Below are 20,591 nucleotides of genomic sequence, written 5' to 3' on the forward strand. Positions count from 1 at the left end.
GGGAGAATTTTCAGATCAAAGAATTTGTTAAATAATAATCTCCACTGGTAGCAAGGGGAGACAGTGCACCTCGCACCCCTCTCCGCCCCCCACACACACACATAAGAAGGCTTCTGTTATTCAGACTCAGGGGCCCCTCCTCGATAAGAAGGCTTCTGTTATTTAGACTCAGGGATTTTTGTCTTTTAGTTAGCTTCTATTCTTTTGGTGCTCTGGATAATTTTGTTAGTGGCAGTTACTTTTAAGAGTCCTCTTCTCCTCTTCTGTCCTTTTTGACGTGAATTCCTCATCCGTATTAGATTACTTACTTGCTTTTTTGTTCAAGATCTTTCTTTTTTGGCCTACCTGGTGCTGCGTAGGGGCTCCTCCCAGCTTGGTGCTCTGGCCTGTGTACTACTGGTTTGATGCTCAGGAAACAGTCTTGGTGGTGCTGAGGGAACCATTAGGTGCTGGGATTGAACCTGGGGCTTCCTCATGCAGATCACGTGCTCAGCCCATTGAGCTCTCTACCCAGGCTTGATTCCAGATTCCACAGACTCAAAGTTATATTGCTTTTCCTAGACCCAACATGATCTAGAACTTGAGGGAGATCTGATAGTTTTATAGGAAAGGATATTTAACAGGTATAATGGTGGTTGGTGTGTTCATTGTCACTGTGTTGTTGGTGCTTTTAGTTGAGAGGACTTGGGAATCCAGTATATTAAAATGAGATGCTTGGGACCTGGAAGACTGCTCAATCGCGTCACACATGTGCCACACATGAGGAGGCCACGGGGTGAAGCCGTGGTGCTGCCGCATGCACTGAGATGACCCTGACAGCCACCCCTCGCCCCTTTCTTAGTTCACCTGTGCGGGGGAAAGGATCAAAGTAAACGGTGACTCAGCATTTGTCTTTTCTGTTCTGGCTTTAGAAATTTCTTTAAAATCATGGGGCCAGGGTGATCATACAGCAGGTAGGGGGTTTGCCTTGCATGCGGCCTACCGGGGTCTGATCCTGGCATCCCATATGGTCCCCCAAGCCCGTCAGGAGTAATTTCTGAGTGCAGAGTCAAGAGTAACCCCCACACTGCCAGGTGTGGCCACCAGTTCCCCAAAATATAGAGAGAAATATGTAAAGGGCTGGAGGGATAGTACAGCAGGTAGGGCTTTTGCCTTGCATTTGGCTGGCCTGGATTTGATCCCTGGTACCCCATATGGTCCCCCAAGCCTGCCAGGAGTGATCCATGAGTGCAAAGCCAGAAGCAAGCCCTGACACAGCCGAATGTGGCCTCCAAACAAAGAGAAAATTAATCAGAAACTTCTTTAAAATCATACTTGAGCTTCTTTTCTAACACAGAAAATCTTTGTCCCTCATATAGGGATTTAGGTGCTTTTTCCTGCAATATATATATAATTATTTATACTTTAGTGTTTGGCATAAGATTCATTGTTGGTTGCTGATAGTCGCATGTGTAGAATAGATCGCATTTTTGGTCCTGAAGGCCCTTGACATGTAGTAAATCAAATCTTTTGCCAAGCATGAACTGGATTATAGAGCGGGTAGGGAGGAACCCCCAACCTCACCATCTCTGCACTGCTTGGTTTCCCTTGGTGTGCATATTTGTTTGTGAGCATGATTTTCCATTTTAAAATATAAAGTTAAAGGAAAGAGAATTCATGTTTGTTTACTTTGCAGTTTCAAGATTTATTATTTAGTTTTTATTTTTACTTTTTGGGGGGGGGCTGGGGAAGGGGGAGTCATACCCAGCATTGCTCAGGGGTTACTCCTGGCTCTGTACTCAGGGATCACCCCTGGCAGCATCAGGGGCCCATATGGGGTACTGGGGTTGGAACCTAGGTTGGCCACATGCAAAGCAAATACCCTACCGTGGTACTATTGCTTGAGCCCCATTTTGTTTTTAGTTCTCACAGGGCCGCTCTCAGTGATGCTCTGTGCAGTGTGAAGGAGGAGGTAGGCTGTGCATGGAGTGCTGGGCTCCAGCTCATACATAGGCGAGGCACATGCTCTTCAAGTTGAGCTGTCACCCGGGCCCTTTTCATGGCATCCTATTTGCCATGCTGACATGCTATTTTATTTTATTTTTTCCTTTTTGGGTCACACCCGGCGATGCAGAGGGGTTACTCCTGGCTCTTCACTCAGGAATTACTCCTGACGGTGCTTGGGGGACCATATGGGATGCTAGGAATCGAACCCAGGTCGGCCACGTGCCAGGCAAACGCCCTACCCGCTGTGCTATCGCTCCAGCCCCAAATATTGCTATTTTAATACCTTACCTAATTGGATGCATAACTTCCCATGGGCTTTGGAATTCAATTTCATTTTCCTTTTTAACAGTGGTGTGTTTTTTGCAAACTATTTCAGCTCTGTAAAACTATTTACTTGTGTGCTTCTAAATGAGGATCACAGGTATGGAGAGCCATAAAGGTTGTGCAGAGCATCCACTGCCATGCTGACATGCAGTAGGTACACAAGAACCTTTGTCCTGCATGTAGCCATCCCTTGTTATTTGACGATCCCCAGTGTAGCCAGAATCACCTTTTTGTTCCAGCTCCATTTGTGACAGAGTGAAGACACTGGTTGCTTGGTTGAAGGCCCTGTTCATGTGATGGTTGGAAGCCTTGCTAACACCATCCACCTTTCACGGTGGTGGTCAAGCCTAGTCTTCCAGATGGACAGACATGGGAACACTATGCAACACTGTATATTTTGTTATTCATCACCTATGGCATCATAATACTTGTAATTTACAAATAACTATGCAGTTTTCATACTGTGCTAACATATTCTGTAATTTATAGGAAAAACTGACTTAGTTCCCTAATCTGTACCTATATTTCCATATCTTTCCATAGCAAAATGACTTTATTTTACTTAATTGTTTATTGGTTTTGGGGCCACACTTGGCAGTGCTCAGGGGTTACTCCTGGCTCTACACTCTTGGAGGTGCTTGGAGGACCACAGGGGAAGCCGGAGATTGAGCCCGGGTTGGCTGTTAACCAACCAACTGTTACTATTGCTCTGGTTCCCCAGAATGACTTTTAAGAAGAGTCCTCCTTCCTTTCAGGTGGACAGACGCCCTGGTAACAGAAGGGACAGGGCATATAGCTGGGTAGGATGTTTTTCAATTGTAGTTTTTTGTTCCAGCTTGTGTTTCTGGGGACAGTGAACCTAGCACTCAGCACATTTCCTGGAGGTTAATTTTCAAATGTTTTCCAGACATCAACTTTTAAAAAACTTATTATTCCCATGTGTCAATGTGATCTTATATTTAAAGCTTTTAAAATACTAGAAATTTTGCATTTTCTTTCTGGCTGCATCAATAGTACACACAGCAGACAGGGCACGTGCCTTGCATGCAGCCGATTCAGGTTTGTGTCCCAGGTTTGTGTCAGGCATCGCTTGTGTCTCCTGAGCGCAGAGTGAGGAGTAAGCCCCGAACACTGAGGGGTGTGAGTCAAAAAAAATTACGTTTTTTTTTTAAAGATAAAAGAAATCTTTTGCAGTTGCAAAATAAACATTCAAGCTGAAGAGATATACTAAACACATCAAATAATATGTAGCAAAATAAAAGCTTGAACAACTTTCACATTTCTTTGAAATAGGAAGAAACTGTGTCAAGATTTCTGACTCCGTTAGACTTCCATTCACCAAATTCTTACTGATCATCAATTCATCATTGAATCAAATCATTGGTTCCTTGCTCTTATTGGCTTTGTAACTAAGAAGGAAAAGTTGCAATTAAATAATTAGATGTGTGCAGCGGGCTGTGAAGAGAAGTATCAGGTGCCATGGGAACAGGCACCAGGGGATCCTCACCTTATTGAAGGAGGCTGGGTGCAGTGGGGTACCAGCCTTCCCTCAGGAGGCCATGCTCAGCTGAGACCTGAGGAGTTAGGTGTTAACTAATTCCCTGAAACCAGATGTGGGAGTTGGTTCATCTAGCATGAGAGAGGTGATCCAGATACTGTGCGGGTGACACGGATCTGGAGGCAGGATGGAAGAGTGTGATATGGCTTAGGGCTGGCAGGGAATCAGAGGAACTGAGAAGACAGAACCGTTGATGAGCAGGGGCTCCTTTTAAGGAACAAAAAATGATAAGAATTAGAAATATCTATATCAAAATAGACGAATATGTTATCTTTCACATCAACTTTTTTTGAGTCAAAATACTTAAAAGCATATTTTTATTTAGAAACATTATACTGATGTAGAATTTAATAAGCTAATAATTAATGAATTGTAGCTGTCACTCTTAAACCCATCAACCAGCTAAACATCACAGTTAAATTTTTAAGCTTGGGGGTTGGGGCGAGAGTTCAAAGGGCTGGAGCCGAGGCTTTGTGTGCAGGAGCCCTGGGTTTGACCCCCAGCAGTGTGTGGTATTCCAGACCCCACTAGGAGCCACCCCTGAGCGCCAAGCCAGGCATAGCCTCCTAGTCCCATTGGAGGTGACCTCCAAGCCAAAATAAATAAACAGGATAAAATTCTGTCAATGTTAAGGTGCTTCCTTATGTTGTGATTTTTCTTTTAAATTTTTTCTTCCTTTTCTTTCTTTTTTTTGGGGGGGGGGGGTGATTTTTCCTTGGCTAATTAAAAAGTGTTACTGAATGTTGGAATTTGCTTGAAAGGAAACTCCAGGTAAACTTAAAGGAATCTAGGTAAGGTAAGGTAAAGGCCCTCCCATTGATCGTCGATTTGCTTGAGCGGGCCCAGTAACGTCTCCATTGGAGACTTTTGTTGTTACTGTGTTTGGCATATCGAATACTCTCGGTAGCTTGCCAGGCATTCAAAGTGCAGGCCCTCCTGGAAATGGATTACTTTATCTTTACTTATGAAAGAATGAAATTTTCAGAGCATGAATAGGTAATACCCATGATGTTAAAAATTCAAACACAAAATTGGATTTGATAAGAAAAAACAAATCTTCTTAGATTTGTTGTACTAAATTATGTTAATAGTATGCAACACACACATACACACATACCTTTAAACACCACTAAAGTGCTAATCTTGGATGCTATGTAATTTTGTAATTCTGGAATCTTGACAGAAGTAGGATGTTAGGTGAAAACTTTAAAAGTCACAATGAATTGTCATCATTGGTTGATAATTGTGCAGTCGTACCTGTTTATTAATTGTGGCAAAATGTTAATTAGGGGAGAAAAATAAAGGGAACTTGGCATGAGGTAACTGCACCAACTTCTCACATTTTAATATAAGTATAAAACGATTCTTAATAAGGCACTCAAAGCAAAGGAATCTAATTTTTAAAAATTAAAAACACATTTTTTGGAGGTGGGGGTGGGGAACTATACCTGGCAGTGCTCAGGACTTACTCCTGGTTCTGTACTCAGGAATTACTCCTGGCAGTGCTCAAGGGATCACATGGGGTGCAGGAGGTCAAACCCTGGTCAGTGGTGTGCAAGGCAAGCGCTCTACCCACTGTACTATCACTTCCCCTGCTCCCGATTAGAAATACTTCTGATTTAAATAGCTGTTTCTTGATTGATTAGCGTTAAGCTACAGAGTAAGGTTTTTAGAAAACAAGATATCGAAGAAAGTTCCGAGGTGCCAGTGAGATAGCTCAGAGAAGTGTTTCTTTGGAGTGTGTGCTTTGTATGTGGGAACACTTGGTTCAGTCTCCAGCATGCATGATCCCCTGAGCAACACTGGCAATGGCCCTTCTGAGTGGAAAAGTGAAATTGCTGTCGTGCTTTAAGGGTTCCATGAATAAGTTGGTTGTTCAGGGTTGCTTTCAGTTTTGTATCTGTGAGGTAATCGTTATGGGACTCGCTTGATCTAAGTAAGCAAGACACAGGTGAAACATCTGGTTCTACTAGCAGCCAACTTTAGATGTTTAAGTAGTAGCGACGGGTGTTTGTTGGTCTGAAATGGGATACTCAGAATCCTCCTGTGTCTTCAGGAATCAAAATAAGCATTAGTGGCTAAAGATTGATTTAATGTTGGTAAAAATACTCAAAACTAAAATGAATGACTTACTTTTGGATTCTTCTATTGTCTTTTTTTTTTTTCTTTTTGGGTCATACCCTGCGATGCACAAGGGTTACTCCTTTCCTTGCTATGCACTCAGGAATTACTCCTGGTGGTGCTCAGGGGACCATATGGGATGCTGGGAATTGAAGCCAGGTCAGCTGTGTGTAAGGCAAACACCCTACTCGCTGTATTATCTCTCTATTTCTTATTGTCTTATACCAGCCGCTTCACTATTCCTTCAGTATACTTTTAATATTCAGTGATAATTTTGTGGACAGTAATAATTTTGCATTGCTTTCTGAATGTACTGTTCTGTGGTTTTTGAAGGGGCTTAGAAATGACTCCAAATCTATTTACATTTTAACTGATGGCTTTGTTAACAAAAATTATATGAAATCCGCCTTGTTTTTCATTAATTTAAGTGTTTTACATCATTTGCTTTCACTTTAAGAGATCCTTGAATTTCACTGGACAGCCTTTATTGAAGAAGACTAGGTGGCAAAAATGCTTTTGAAAATGCAGTTGCTTAGTCCCATCACATATTTTGAATGATAGCCTATAACGTCTGGCAGCTGTTTTTTTTTATTGATTGGCTGAATGATAATCTTCATGTGTTAAAGATTATTCTTGTAGGACTGGAGTGACAGTACAGTGGGTAGGGCTGTCGGCTTGCACACGGTCAGTCTGGGTTTGATTCCCAGCACTCCTGTGGTCCCTGACCACTGCTGGCTGATGCCTGATTACCTCTGGATGTGGCCCAAAAGACCAAAATAACTGCTCAGTTCTGTATCTTGAATATTCTTTGGCATAATTACTAAAATAATAAAAAGTGTTGAAAACTTAATTTCCAGTAGTAATTTTTCTATTTTAGATGTTCCTTAAATTATAAACATGTAACCTAATTGGCTTTCATAGAGATGCTGTCTTCTTACTAAGTAGTTCCCTGCAAGAGTTGGATTTCTCAGAAGAACAAAGCATTTCGCCTGGCTGTGTAATTGCTTTTCTTTGGGGATTATTATGTGATTGATTCAACTAAGCTGAACAAAACTTTTCCCTTAGGTCTCCCCCTTTATGGATCACAGTCTTGTAAATCCCAGTAATTAGAGAGGGGAAATGTGATAATGTTTAAGAAAATCAAGTTTGTAGATTTTAAGTGGGAGCTAAATTAAATGTGTGTTCAGTTTTTCTGTTTTTATGGTTACATCTAGACCACTTCTTTCTATTTGGAAGTGCATAGTTTTTCTTTCTACATTTGTGAAATAAAAGCATCCCCAAGGACAACTTTTCAGCAAGTGTGTATGTGTGGTTGTTAAATTTAGTTACAATCATTGAGACTTTCCCCAAAAATTGGACATCCAGTCTTTTTAGTATAGTCTTGTTTCAGATTTCTTGAAACAATTCTAATATTGGAGATTGTTCTGCTTTTGTTTTATGATCTATGGGGCTTAGGCCATCAGAAATCTTAGAAATCTCTCACAGGTATTTTTAAAAAATTTTATTTTTTATTAGTGAAACACCATGAGGTACAGTTGTAGACTTACAAACTTTTGTGCTTGGATTTCAGTTATACAATGATCGAGTATCTATCCCTTCAACAGTGCCCATTCTCTACCACCAGTGAACCCAGTAGCCCTCCCCCCCTCCCCCCCACCCTGCCCCAACTCTGTGGCAGGGCATTCCCTTTTGTTCTCCCTTTCCTTTAGGGTGTTGTGGTTTTTGGGCCATATTCGGTGATGCTCACGGTTTACTCCAGGCTCTTTACCCAGGGGTATTGCTTGGATTGAACCTGAGTTGTCTGTGTGCCAGGCAAGCACCATACCTGTTATACTATTTCTCTGGTCCCTCTCATAGGCATTTTCTTACCATAATCATCAGTTATGGGAATCTGCGTTCTCTAATTTTTATTGCTTTATGTCTGAATCTTTAATAGTAATCTTTCCCATCTGGGAGAGAATGAACTTGATATGTAAAGCTGCTGCTTAAAGAGAGAGGCTTTTAAAAATCCTTTTTATTATAGCTTTTTTTGCCTTACCTATTAATCATTATTTGGGGGGCAGTATCCAGAGGGGCTTGGTGGCTACTCCTGGCCATGTGCTCTGTGCTTGGGGTCCCTTTTGGCGGTACTCAGACACCAGTAGGTGTTGGGGATCCAGCCCCTGCCTCCCATAGGCAAAAGCCAGTATTCAACCCTTTAAACCATCTTGTGGGCTCTTTTTATTGCTTAAGCCCCCACATAATTTTGTTTTGTTTTGGAGTCATACCTGGTTGTGTTCAGAGCTTACTCCTGGTAGGGCTTGGGGGGGACCATATGGGGTGCCAGGGATGAAATCCAGCCCTGCCTGCTGTACTATCACTCCAGCCCCATTAAATGTTTTCTTATGTAACCAATTTGTTCTTTCCCCTACCATCAAATTCATAAAAAGTTCTACTTACAACATTTTTATTTCAAAACGATTGTGAATTATATAGAATGCATTAAAAACTCACAGGAAACATGTCTTTTCTGTTCTCAGGTTCTGTTCTGGATATAATTAAATACATTGTGGCAAAGGGAGAGCACAAAAGTGGAGTCCTAGATGAGCCTACCATTGCTACGATACTTAAAGAAGTGCTGGAGGGGTTGGAATACCTGCACAAAAATGGACAGATTCACAGGTGTGTAAGCGTCAAAGCATTCTCTTTTGGATATGCAGGACCAGGAGGAAAACTCAGTGAAGCACATTATATCTCCTCCAGTATCTTGAGTCTGGCAGAGCACTGGACTTCCTTTTTGGTGGGAGTGGTAGGGTCTTTCTGAGGAAAGTCAAAGAGAAGAATATTTCCTGTATTACTTGATAACTTGGAGGGTAGAGCATTGTCAGGATGCCCATGTAGTCCTCTGAAATAGAAATTTTTTAATTGGCAAGCAGATCCTTGGGTTTTGTTCGGTCTGCCCCTTCCTGCTGTAAGAGTTCAGCTAATAGTGCAGGGAGGAGGCAGTGACTTTCTAATCAGAGGACATCATCTGTATAGTGACGGCTTTGGACGTCTGACAGTAAGTATACTGTGAAACGTAGGCTAAGATGTAGTCTTACCTAGTTGGCATGTCAGAGCTTTGGAAGCTAAAAAGCTGATCAGACTGAAAGTCAGCAATTCTTCTCATATCTATTAGGAATCGAGGTCATAGGATAGAGTGATACCTTCACAATTAGACAGGTCCATAGAGAATTACAGCTCACTGTAGCAAAAGCTCAGGGGCAGAGCCAATCCTGGGGCTGAAAAACCTAAACTAACTGATGTGCTGGGGGTGTGACTTAGCAGAAGAGCAAAAAGACACCTGGCATGCGTGTGTCCCTGATTTTGATCTTGGCACCACAAAATAAAAGAGTTTCTCAAGTACCTTTATCTGTAATTGACACATTACTGAGGGGCTGTCCTGAATGAGTTTGAGAATGGAAAGTTCTAAAGGGCCCTGTAATTGAGAGAGAGAAGTGGGGGTAGGGGGTAGAATAGAGGAGAACGCAGGAGAGAGGAGGAGAGGGGAGTGAGAGAAAGCTTTGGGAGCCTCACCTGACAATGCTCAGGGGCTACTCCCACCAGATGCTTGGTAGTCACTCCCAGGAGTGTTTCAAGGACCATGCAGTGCTTGGGATCAAACCTGGACCTCCTGTGTGCATTGCATATGTACTGGCCCTTTGAGCTATTTGCCTGACCCAGGACTGGTAGATTTTTATGTTTTATATCTATAACTTCTTGACTAGTTTCTCAGAGTGAAGATCAGAAATATTCCCCTCTCACTTTTGAAATAAGCCCTGAGCATTCTGTTCTCCTTACCCAGAACCTGCTCTTTAGCTTGTGTGTCCTTAATAATCATGATTTCAGAGAAACTTCCTCACTTGGAGAAAATTAAATACTTAAACCTAACCCTTTCAAGCCTTTCTGTCTCACTGCAACAGGAACTGGAAAGCATTTGTTGAGGTGACAGCCAAGAAATTCAGGCTCACTGTATGGTCATACTTAATCATGGAGTTCCTTCTACCCCCTTGACCGTCATGTCAGTAGGACTTCTGTATAACGTTAGGGTTACACAACTTTAAGAAATTATTTAGGGTCTGGAGATAGAGTACCTGAGAGAAGGTTCTTGCCTTGCATGCAAGTGACTCAGTTTAATCCCTGGCAACACGTGGCTCCCTGAACATCATCAGGTCCAGCTCTGGAGAATCCCAGCACCCCTGATGTGACCCTGGAGCTCCCAGGTACCACTGGGCTCACCTGAGCAATCTCCAGCACTGCATGCCCAAGCCGTGCCACATCCCCAGGCATGAACATTGAATAGCCACTTCATTTGGCCAAGAATCACCAGTGGTGATCTTGAGGTCACTACTGTAAGTAGTAACTCTTACTTGTAAGTAGTAACTTTTACTGTAAGCAGTGATTCTTGAGATCTCCTGTGAGGTATCCCTCCCAGTGCCCCCCCCTCACACACACCCCCAAAAAGAGGGTAAAATAAAAAAGAAAATATATTTAGGGGCTGGAAAGTGAACTTGGTGGAGTTGAGCACAGGTTCTGCATGCAGTAAATTTGGGTTTGATCACCAGCACCACATGATCCCTGGAGTTCTGCCAGGAGCAACCACATGGTACAGAATTAGGAGTGGCAAGACCAAAACCAAACCAATATTTGTGGCTGGAGTGATAGCACAGTGGGTAGGGCGTTTGCCTTGCACGTGACCTACCCGGGTTTGATTCCCAGCATCTCATATGGTCCCCTGAGCACTGCCAGCAGGAATTCCTAAGTGCATGAACCAGGAGTAACCCTTGTGCATCACCAGGTGTGATCCAAAAAGAAAAAAAAAAACCTATACAAAAAGACGAAAAAGACTTTCTCAGAAAAATAATAGTTGAGGGAATTTGTCCTGTTGTTCATCGATTTGCTCGAGCAGGCCCAGTAATGTCTCCATTTTGAGACTTGTCCGACCTGAGTTCAATTCCTCTGCCCCTCTCAGAGAGCCTGGCAAGCTACTGAGAGTATCTTGCCCTCTCGGCAAAAGCCTGGCAAGCTACTCGTGACATATTTGATATGCCAAACACAGTAACAGTTGTCACAATGGAGACGTTACTGGGCCCGCTCGAGCAAATCGATGAACAATGGGAGGACAGTGACAGTGACAGTGACAGAGGGAATTTGTCATTGGTAGACCTGTTTTGTAAGAAATGTTAAGACAGGGTACAGGGGGTGATGGGGCACTCACCTTACATGTGTGGGGCTCGAGGGTCAGTTCCCAGGTACTAAGTTATAACTACTGAGTGTGGTTCAAAACTCGCAACACATAAAGCAACAGATTCTACAGTGTTTGAAAAAAGGGGAAGAAATGTTAAAATCTTGAGAGAAGAAAATTATATTAGAAGCTCAAATCAATGTATGACTGAGTTTTAAAGAACCATATGGTAATAAAATGAGATGCTTTTCTTACTAAGAGTGGATTTAGGGGCCAGGAGGTAGTATAGTGACCTGCCCAAGTTCTTTTCCTGGAAGGATATGGTCCCTGGAGCCTTGCTGGGAGTATCCCTGGGATCCGAGAGCCCACAGGTTGGCCCAGGCATCCTCGGCACTGTGCATCCTTGGGCCCTGGTGCTGACCCAACGCACTGGTGGGCTGGGCACTGGTAGAGCTGGTCTAATAATTATCTCCATCTCTAGCATGTTTTTCTCTTTAAAGATTTTTTTGATTTTAAATTTTGGGCCACACCCTCTGTGCTCAGTAGTAACTCCTGGCTCTGCACTCAGGAATTATTTCTGGCAGGGCCCCGGGGACCAAGTGGGATGCTGGGGATTGAACCAGGGTTGGCTGTATGCAGGGCCTCTGCAATTTACTTATGTAAATAAAGTAGTATGCTGTGTAATAGATAAACTTTTAGTTTCAAAAGGGAAGCATGAATTGATTATCTGGAGGATTCATCAGGAAATGTTGTCATTCAAAGTGCAGGCCCTCCTGGAAATGGATTACTTTATCTTTACTTATGAAAGAATGAAATTTTCAGAGCATGAATAGGTAATACCGATGATGTTAAAAATTCAAACACAAAATTGGATTTGATAAGAAAAAACAAATCTTCTTAGATTTGTTGTACTAAATTATGTTAATAGTATGCAACACACACACACACACACATACCTTTAAACACCACTAAAGTGCTGATCTTGGATGCTATGTAATTTTGTAATTCTGGAATCTTGACAGAAGTAGGATATTAGGTGAAAACTTTAAAAGTCACAATGAATTGTCATCATTAGTTGATAATTGTGCAGTCGTACCTGTTCATTAATTGTGGCAAAATGTTAATTAGGGGGGAAAAATAAAGGGAACTTGGCATAAGGTAACTGTACCAACTTCTCACATTTTAATATAAGTATAAAACGATTCTTAATAAGGCATTCAAAGCAAAACCAAACTTAAAAACCTGTTTGGGACTGGAGAAGAGCTCACAGACTGAGTGCATGCTTTGTGTGAGGGAGGCCTACGTTTGATCCCTGGGACCACTGGGGGCAACCCCTGAGCACAGAGCCAGGAGTAGTTGCCAACCATTGCTCAGTGATTGCCTTGCCCAAAATAAAGCAAAATATTGCTTTCCTCAAAAGTTTAGTACCCTGTTCCAGGAGAGACCGTTCCACTATTTGCTTGTGACACTTTTGAGATAGGTTTTGTGTGTGTGTGTACGTGCGTGTATGAGTATGCATGTGTATGCAGGGATGAGGCAGTATAAACAATGCATTCTTTCCTTTGTCTCTTGATTTTGAAAGAAACTGAAATGTAACTTTCACTTTCTCTATACACACGCATATGCATACACACACGGATATATATATGCACATATATATATACACACACACACATATACATCACGATCACGATCATTCTGTTGTTTGTCAATTGCCTCGAGCAGGCACCAAGTAACGTCTCCTCCTTCCTAGCCCTGAGATTTTAAAAGAGCCATGTTCAATGCTCTTTCAGGGCTAGGAGAATGAGACCTATTGTTACTGGTCTTTGGCATATTGAGTACGACACGGGAAGTTTGCCAGACTCTGCCGTACGGGCAGGATACTTTGGGTAGCCTGCTGGGTTCTCCAGAGTAAGAACTAGATAATAAGATGTCAGTTCCGGGAGCTGGGTTTTATAGTCTCTGGGTCTTGGCCGTCGATGGGACCACCTGGCGCCGGCACCAGCTGGTCGGTGTAACGCCTACCTACTGGAAGATGGGGGATCTGGGTGGAGAAGGCCCAGTCCCAAACTTGAGCAGCTTGGGGATCTTAGCCCTGGGACCCACTGGCCTGTGTACCTCTGCCAGTTCTTTCATGCGTGTGAAGAGTGGTCTCAGCAAGGTTGTGGCTGGTTCTGGAGGTCTTTGACTGCCGGGGCTCTGCTCAGGGCAGGGAGGGAAACTCAACCCGCCCCCCTCCAAGGGGCCCAGCGAGGACAGCCAGGCGCGGGGGCAGGAGACTCTGCGCTGTTCTCTTCCGGGACCTGGGTTTTATAGTTTCTGGGTCTTGGCCGTTGATGGGATTACCTGGCGCCGGGGGCACTTGGTGGGTGTGACCCCTGCTGACAGGAAGATGGAGGATCTGGGTGGAGGATGCTCAGCCCCGATCAGAGCAGGCTTGGAGATCTCAGCCCCGGGACCCGCATGCCTTTGTTCCTCTGCTGGTGCTTTCATGCTTGTGGAGAGTGGTCTCAGCAAGGTTGTGGCTGGTTCTGGAGGTCTTCAGCTGTCGGGGCTCTGCTCAGAGCGGGGAGGGAAACTCAACCCGCCCCCCTACAAGGGACCCCGGTGAGGACAGCCAGGCATGGGGGCAGGAGATTCTCTATACATATGTATAGGTGTATGGGGTGTAGATGTGTGTGTGTGTGTATAATTTATATAGTTTATATATATAAAATTTATATATATATAATGAGAGAGAGAGAGAGAGAGAGAGAGAAAGAGAAAGTAGAGAAGGAGAAAAACATAGACTATTTGGAGGCTGGATGATAAGCCCATTAGGCTGGAGCTTATCGTTTACCTACAGGAGCCCCCAGATTTGATCCCAAATACTATATAGATCACCCAGTCCTCCAGGAATGGAAGCATTGTTGAGTGTGATCCATAAACCAAAATAAAACCAAAATTATTTAGGTTGAGATTGTTACATATTAATATATTCACTAGTGTTAATATTAAATAAGCAATGCCACAATTCAGCTGGTCTTTTTGGGGGTGGGAATTGAGAGGTGAGATAATGAGGAGGGGGAAATAAAGGTTTACGTCACTTATTGGATTGATGAACTGAGTATTCTGTTCTACAGAAGGACTTGAGAAGGGTCCTATATGTATATGTGTGTATATATACATACATATTTTTTTGTTTTGTTTTTTGTTTAGGGGCTATACTGAAAGTTTTTAGGGCTTACATAAAATAACAAAATAGGAGACTAACACCCAAGAATAGCCGAGATAAGTACCAGGAGGATTACTCTATGGCTTTGAGGACAGCCACACACGCTAGGGGAAAAGGCAACTCAGATAGAGAAGGGAGCACCAAATAAAGGTGTTAGGAGGTTCCTCTCAGGATGGGAAATGCGTGATGCGAGTAGACTATAGTCCGAACAAGATTGCCACTCAATGTCTCTTTTGCAAACCACAGCACTCAAAAGGAGAGAGATAACAAAAGGGAATGCCCTGCCACTGTGGTAGGGTGGATGGGGGAAGTGGGGTGGGAGGGATACTGGGACTGGTGGTGGTGGAGAATGGGACTGGTGGAGGGATGGGTATTCGATCATTGTATAACTGAAACCCAAGCACAAAAATTTGTAAGTCTATAACTGTACCTCATGGTGTTTCACTAATTAAAAAAAAAGTTTTTAGGGCTTATTCCTGGCTAAGTACTCAGAGATCACTCCTTTCAGGGCTTAGGGGCCCATATCGAGTGCTGGGGATTGAACTCGCGTTGACCATTTGTCTTCTCTTTAGTGACATAGTGGCAGATGAATCTCTGATAGACCTCCTAATCCTAAATTATGTGAGTGCAGATAATATAAAAATGTAGTAAGATAAGAGCCTAGATATAACCCAGTAAAATGAGAGTGATGGCACCAGAGTGATAGTACAGCATATAGGGCACTTGCCTTGCATATGGCTGACCCGGGCTCAGTCCTTGGAACCCTTCCTAGTCCCCCCAAGAGTGTTCTACCAGGAGTGATCCCTGAGGACAGAGCCAGAGTAAGCCCTGAGAACTGCCGGGTGTGGCACCAAACCCATCCCATCCAAAAAGAAAAAGAATGATGTATACTAACTAAAAAACAGAGGAGGAAGTGACTAAATATATGAATATTTTTATTTTGCGGATATTACTCCAGATGAGCTCACTAAAGGGACTTGAGTACTACTGGTTGACTCAGCTGAATGATCTTTGTCAGAGAGGGAAGAGATTGTTCTCAGTTTTCTCCTGTCTGCAGTGTCCTGAGCCAGACACGTTAGGTTTGTTGGGAGGATCATGCAGTCTTCATTCTCAGGCAGTCTCTGGTAAAAAGATCCTAAGAATTGCTTTGATACAAATAAAGTAGAAAGTAGTCACACAATTTCTACTGTGGTGTATGTTCAGGCAAGTGTTGTACCCTATGTAAGTGATGCTGCTCATCAGTTAGGGGACTGTTGCTCATTGTTCACCAGAGAATGATTTTCTGGGCCCACGTGGAAGACTTGAGGTTGGGCCTGGGCAGGCATGGGTGGGTTAGGCTCTTCGCTGCAGACAAGGCTCTCGGGAGCTAGCGAGGCTTTTCTTTCTTGGCTATTTTCTAGAACTGGATCTTTGCTTAATAGGCTATATTTATTTTTAGTCATAAAATTTGGATGGGTGGGGGGCAACTACAGCAGCATTCAGGGTCCACTCTTGGCAGTGCCTAGTGGACCATAAGTCACCACATCTGGTATCAAACTGGGATTGGCTACATGCAAGGCAAGCTCCTTATTCCCTTACTATCCTGCCTCATTTTAAAATGCTGATTATATATTAGGGTTTAGAGAATATATATACCTGCACGGCAAAGCCTAGCAAGTTCCCCGTGGCGCATTCTATATGCCAAACACAGTAACAACAAGTCTCACAATGGAGATGTTACTGGGCCCACTGGAGCAAATCAGTGAACAGCGGGAGGATAGTGCTACAGTGTTACAGTGTATATATATATATAATATATATATATTATATATAAGATGTCATAAAAAAAGGTTCTGATAAGATTTATGACATCTTATTGTCTCATTCCTACTTTGGACAAACTTGCAGGCTATCGAATGTAGCCTGCCCACAGGGCAGAGTCTGGCAAACTCCCTGTGGCGTACCAAATATGCCAAATACCAGTAACAATGATGGGTCTCATTCTCCTAAAGAGCCTTGAATATAATCTCAGGGCTAGGATGAAAGAGACGTTACTGGGGCCTGCTCAAGGCAATCGACGAATAACAGGATGATGAAATGAAATGAAAATTGTTGTTTTGTTTAGGGGCTATACCGAAAGTTTTCAGGGCTTATTCTTGGCTATGTACTCAGGGGTCACTCCTGTCAGGGCTTAGGGGCCCATATTGGGTGCTGGGGATTGAACTCGGGTTGACCATTTTCATGATAAATACCTTACCCATCGTACTGTTTCTCTGGTTTGAAGAAATGTAATTTATGAAAGCTAAAGGATTTTCTAGATTGCCTGATACAGTAGTCTTCTGGATAGTGTAAGATGCTATATCTCACTATAGCTTTTTATTTAGGACATTTGGATGTTAGTACAGAGTACTAATAATTTGAATTTATTCTGTTGGCCTTCGTGCCCTTTCATGCAACATAGAGCATAGAAATATTGCCGTTGTGGTAAATGTAGTAAATAATTGCTATTAATTGTGTGACTCCAAAAATCGATTCTTTTTTAAATATGTAATTTTTTCTTTCTTACAGAGATGTGAAAGCTGGAAATATTCTTCTTGGAGAAGATGGCTCAGTGCAGATTGCAGGTAACAATATTTGTTTTTATTCCTGTGTACTTGTCAGTAAAGTCACACTGCTTTTATGTTTTCTTAGTCTTGCTCCTGTTCCCTGGACCAGCTTTAAGTACTTTGTCGCCACATCCCTGCTGCACCCCAGGAGTCCTCTAGTCTTTTCTCCTTATTTTCACCTGAGATGTTTCTCTAACCATTGATCATTCCCTTCCAGTGATCTATCACTCATTCTCATTAGGGCCTTCTGCTATGGATTCTCAGAACACTTAGTACTTTACTTTGAAGGAAAGCGGTCAAGAAATCGCATTGTGGTTCAGAGTAAATATTTGATAGAGAGGTAATACAGAACTGTTTCTGTCCTAGAGAAATGGGAGGTTTGTCATTTGGATGAGACCTCTCTGCAAGGTGGAGGACACTGTGGGCATATTCAGTGCTGAAGACTTGGAAGTCTATGCCTGCCAAATGTGGCTATCTGGATGGGGCACCCCCTCCTCCAGGCTGTGGTCCTGGAATGCCTGCGCTTAGGTTGGTCTCACACTGCTGTGGGTCCACAAAAGGTCAGGTGTCTCATAGGAAGAAGATGATCACCCCAAATTAAATTATTTTATCACCTTTTAGAAGTTCATTGAGGTCCATATCATCATGCCCTGAGGTAAGGAAATGTTTTGGTGGTACCATATAAAGCTCTGACATAAAGGAGAAGATATTTGACTCCTTTAAAAGCAGCAACATATATTCATATAATGAGGAGCAAATGGCTTTTCATCAGTAAAATGGCAAGCCATAGAATAGAGAAGATATCTGCTGCCTGAGTAACTAACAGAGGGCTCAAATTTAGAATCTATAAGAAGCTCAATAAGGAAAACTCAGAATAAAATGGACAAAAGAGGGCTCAGTTATGGAGCCTATGCTTTGTATGTCTGTGGCCCTGGGTTTGATCCTGCCAGCAACCAGACCAAAAAAAAAAAAGAAAAAAGGGAGGAGGCAGAAGATTGGTATAGGAGCTTCCAAATGACACATTACATATAAATATAATGAAAGGTGTTCAAAGTCATCGGGAATCCCTTCAAAGTAATTCTGTGATTCTACTTTAGGCTGACTGACAGGTCAAACATCTGACTTGTCCACTTGTCAGTGTGGGTGTGGAACAAGGAAATCTCTGGTACTCATAATCATTGGCATAACCATTAATTTGTTTATTTATATTTTGGGCCACACCTGGCAGTTCTCAGGAGCTATTCCTGACACTGTGCCCAGGGGACCATGCGATGCTGGGGATTGAACCCTGGACTTTTGCATGCAAAGCATGCACTCCAGCCCTTTGAGCTGTCTCTCAGGTGCCATTTTACTGACAATGCAGATATGCATACTCTACAACTTTGCTAGACATACAGCTAGAGGAGCTCTGCTTATTTGTGTATTAGTGCTCATAACCATTAAATATTTGATATAATCTTTATTATAATATCCTTTATCAAAAAATAAATGAATTGTAATTTCTATGTTTGAATACTCTTAAGTTATATAAATGAATAGAATCACAGCTATCTATGAAGTCATTAAAAGAACAGAGTAAAAGATACATAAACCGAATATATAAGGTGATAAAAATGTAATATATATTTTATATATATTTTATATATAAGATTTATAAAGTGAACTTAGATGAGTTCAAAACCAGGCATGATTATATGATATTATTTAGGGAGACACACTTGGGTGATAAAGACTTAATGAAGAAAGGATTCTTAAAAGACACCAGATAGGAATCTGCCTTTGCACCTAGACAGAAATCGGATTGGCAGAATCTGATAATGACCTGTTTAGAGCTCAGCAGTCTGTGGAAGACATGCCAACATCAGGGAAAGGCGAGGCTGGTAAATGTGGTTGATTTTTGAGTCAGTTTCAGCTTTTATCAGTACCTGCTGCCCACCCTCCTCTTCTCAGTCAGGTGGCAGGTATCTGGTTTTGGAGCAGCTGACAACGTCTGACAGGAGTCGTGGTAGCCAAATAAGACTTTGTCCTCCAAGTATCAGTAATCTGTGCTATGACCACTGATTGTTGCTTTTGATGACAGAGGTGCAGACGAAGAAGCCACAGCCTTGGTTGTTTTGCCTCCTTCCCCTCTTCAGAGTGACTTCCGGGGGACCTAATAAAAGGCCTGCACTTTTTTCTTTCTCTTCATTTTTCTCCTCTTCCCTTTTTCGGAACCAGACGTTAAAGACTAGCACACTAAAAAAATAACTTCCGATACAGGGATAAAATGGAAAGTGACTACCCATGACCATCAAAAAGGAACAGAAAAGACCTGAGAAGACCTTAAGTTTATGCTCAGGTAATGCTTGGTACAGAGACAACGTTCAGAACAAAACTTCAAATCCAAAACAACCTTTACCAAAACCTAGCAGACTCTGAAGAATTAATAGAATCTCAGAGTTACCCCATTATTAATTTCTAATGTCTGATTAAAAAAAAAGATACAACATACAGTGAAACAGGAAAGTATAGTTTATTGGAAAGAAATAATATGCCTTTAAAAAGACCCAGTATCTGGTCTCCTAAACAAAGAATTTAAAACTGGTCTTAAATATGATACTTAAAGAACTAAAGGAAGACATGGAGAAAATTAAGGAAACTATGAACAAAATGAAACCAATAGTAAAGGGAGAAAATTCAAAAGGGAATTCTGGAGCTTGAAATCATAATAACTTGTGCCGTGAAATGCAAACTTCACACAAAGGAATTAAAATGTCGATTTGAGCTGGTAGAAGACAGAATCAGAGAACTTGAAGAAAGAATGACGGATATCATCAAGTCTGAGCAATCACAGGGAAAAAGATTAAAGTGAACAACAGCCAAAGAAACTAACCCAAAGACTGTCAAGCAGAACATCATACATACTTCATGAGTCTCACAAAGGAAAAGTCAAGGGAGTGGGGCTAAAAAGAATGTGAAAACTTAATTTTGTCTATAATGACAAAATTTGATGGTTTGGCGCAACAATTATGAACACCCAAAGAGATAAGTGATGAACTCAAAAGAGACCCACATTGTAGTGACTTTTATTTTTTTCATATGCTTATTACTGAACTAGCCTGCTAGTGCAAGAAGCATGCAAAGAGAAAAATATATCCTAATAAAAATATGCCCCATGTTAGTGGTGTTTTCTGCACAGTATGGCAAGATGGTAGAATTCTGATATGGCATTACTATGTGTGTCATCTCATATGACTCCTTCTAAACCTGGCCTGGTTCTTCTCCAATGTCTTCTCTTGGAGTTGTACTTGATTTAATTTTCACTTCTCATACAAATCCACTGGGGAATGGGACAATTCTGCTTTCATTTCTTGGCCAGGAATCACTTGATCTAAAATTTTTTTTGTGAAAAGACATGGTGAGAGTAAGAGCCAGTTGCACAGAACATGATGGATAGCAGAGAACAAGAGTGAGGTATAATTAAAAATAAACAAATAAATGAAACACAAAGAGAAAAACTCTAAAGGAGCAGGAGAAAAACAACTCGCATTCAAGGAATCCTCAGTATTGTTATCAGCATATTTCTCATCAGATGCTTTGGAGTCCTAGAAGCATTGGACT

The 20,591-nt window shown here is 42.1% G+C and overlaps 1 protein-coding gene and 1 pseudogene across 1 annotated transcript in view; one reads left to right on the forward strand and one right to left on the reverse strand.

Annotated features, from left to right (window-relative positions):
• The window catches only part of OXSR1 (oxidative stress responsive kinase 1), an 88,236-nt gene that overhangs the window by 25,536 nt on the left and 42,109 nt on the right, over nt 1-20,591 (forward strand). The window contains exons 4-5 of the mRNA XM_056129506.1: nt 8,509-8,650; nt 16,954-17,009. Of these exons, the coding sequence (XP_055985481.1) occupies nt 8,509-8,650; nt 16,954-17,009 (198 nt within the window). The remainder of the gene's footprint in view (nt 1-8,508; nt 8,651-16,953; nt 17,010-20,591) is intronic.
• On the reverse strand, nt 20,218-20,418 carry LOC130037401 (60S ribosomal protein L39-like; annotated as a pseudogene).

The sequence above is a fragment of the Sorex fumeus genome, unplaced genomic scaffold (genome assembly GCF_029834395.1).
Source record: "Sorex fumeus unplaced genomic scaffold, SorFum_2.1 ptg000072l, whole genome shotgun sequence".
NCBI lineage: Eukaryota > Metazoa > Chordata > Mammalia > Eulipotyphla > Soricidae > Sorex > Sorex fumeus.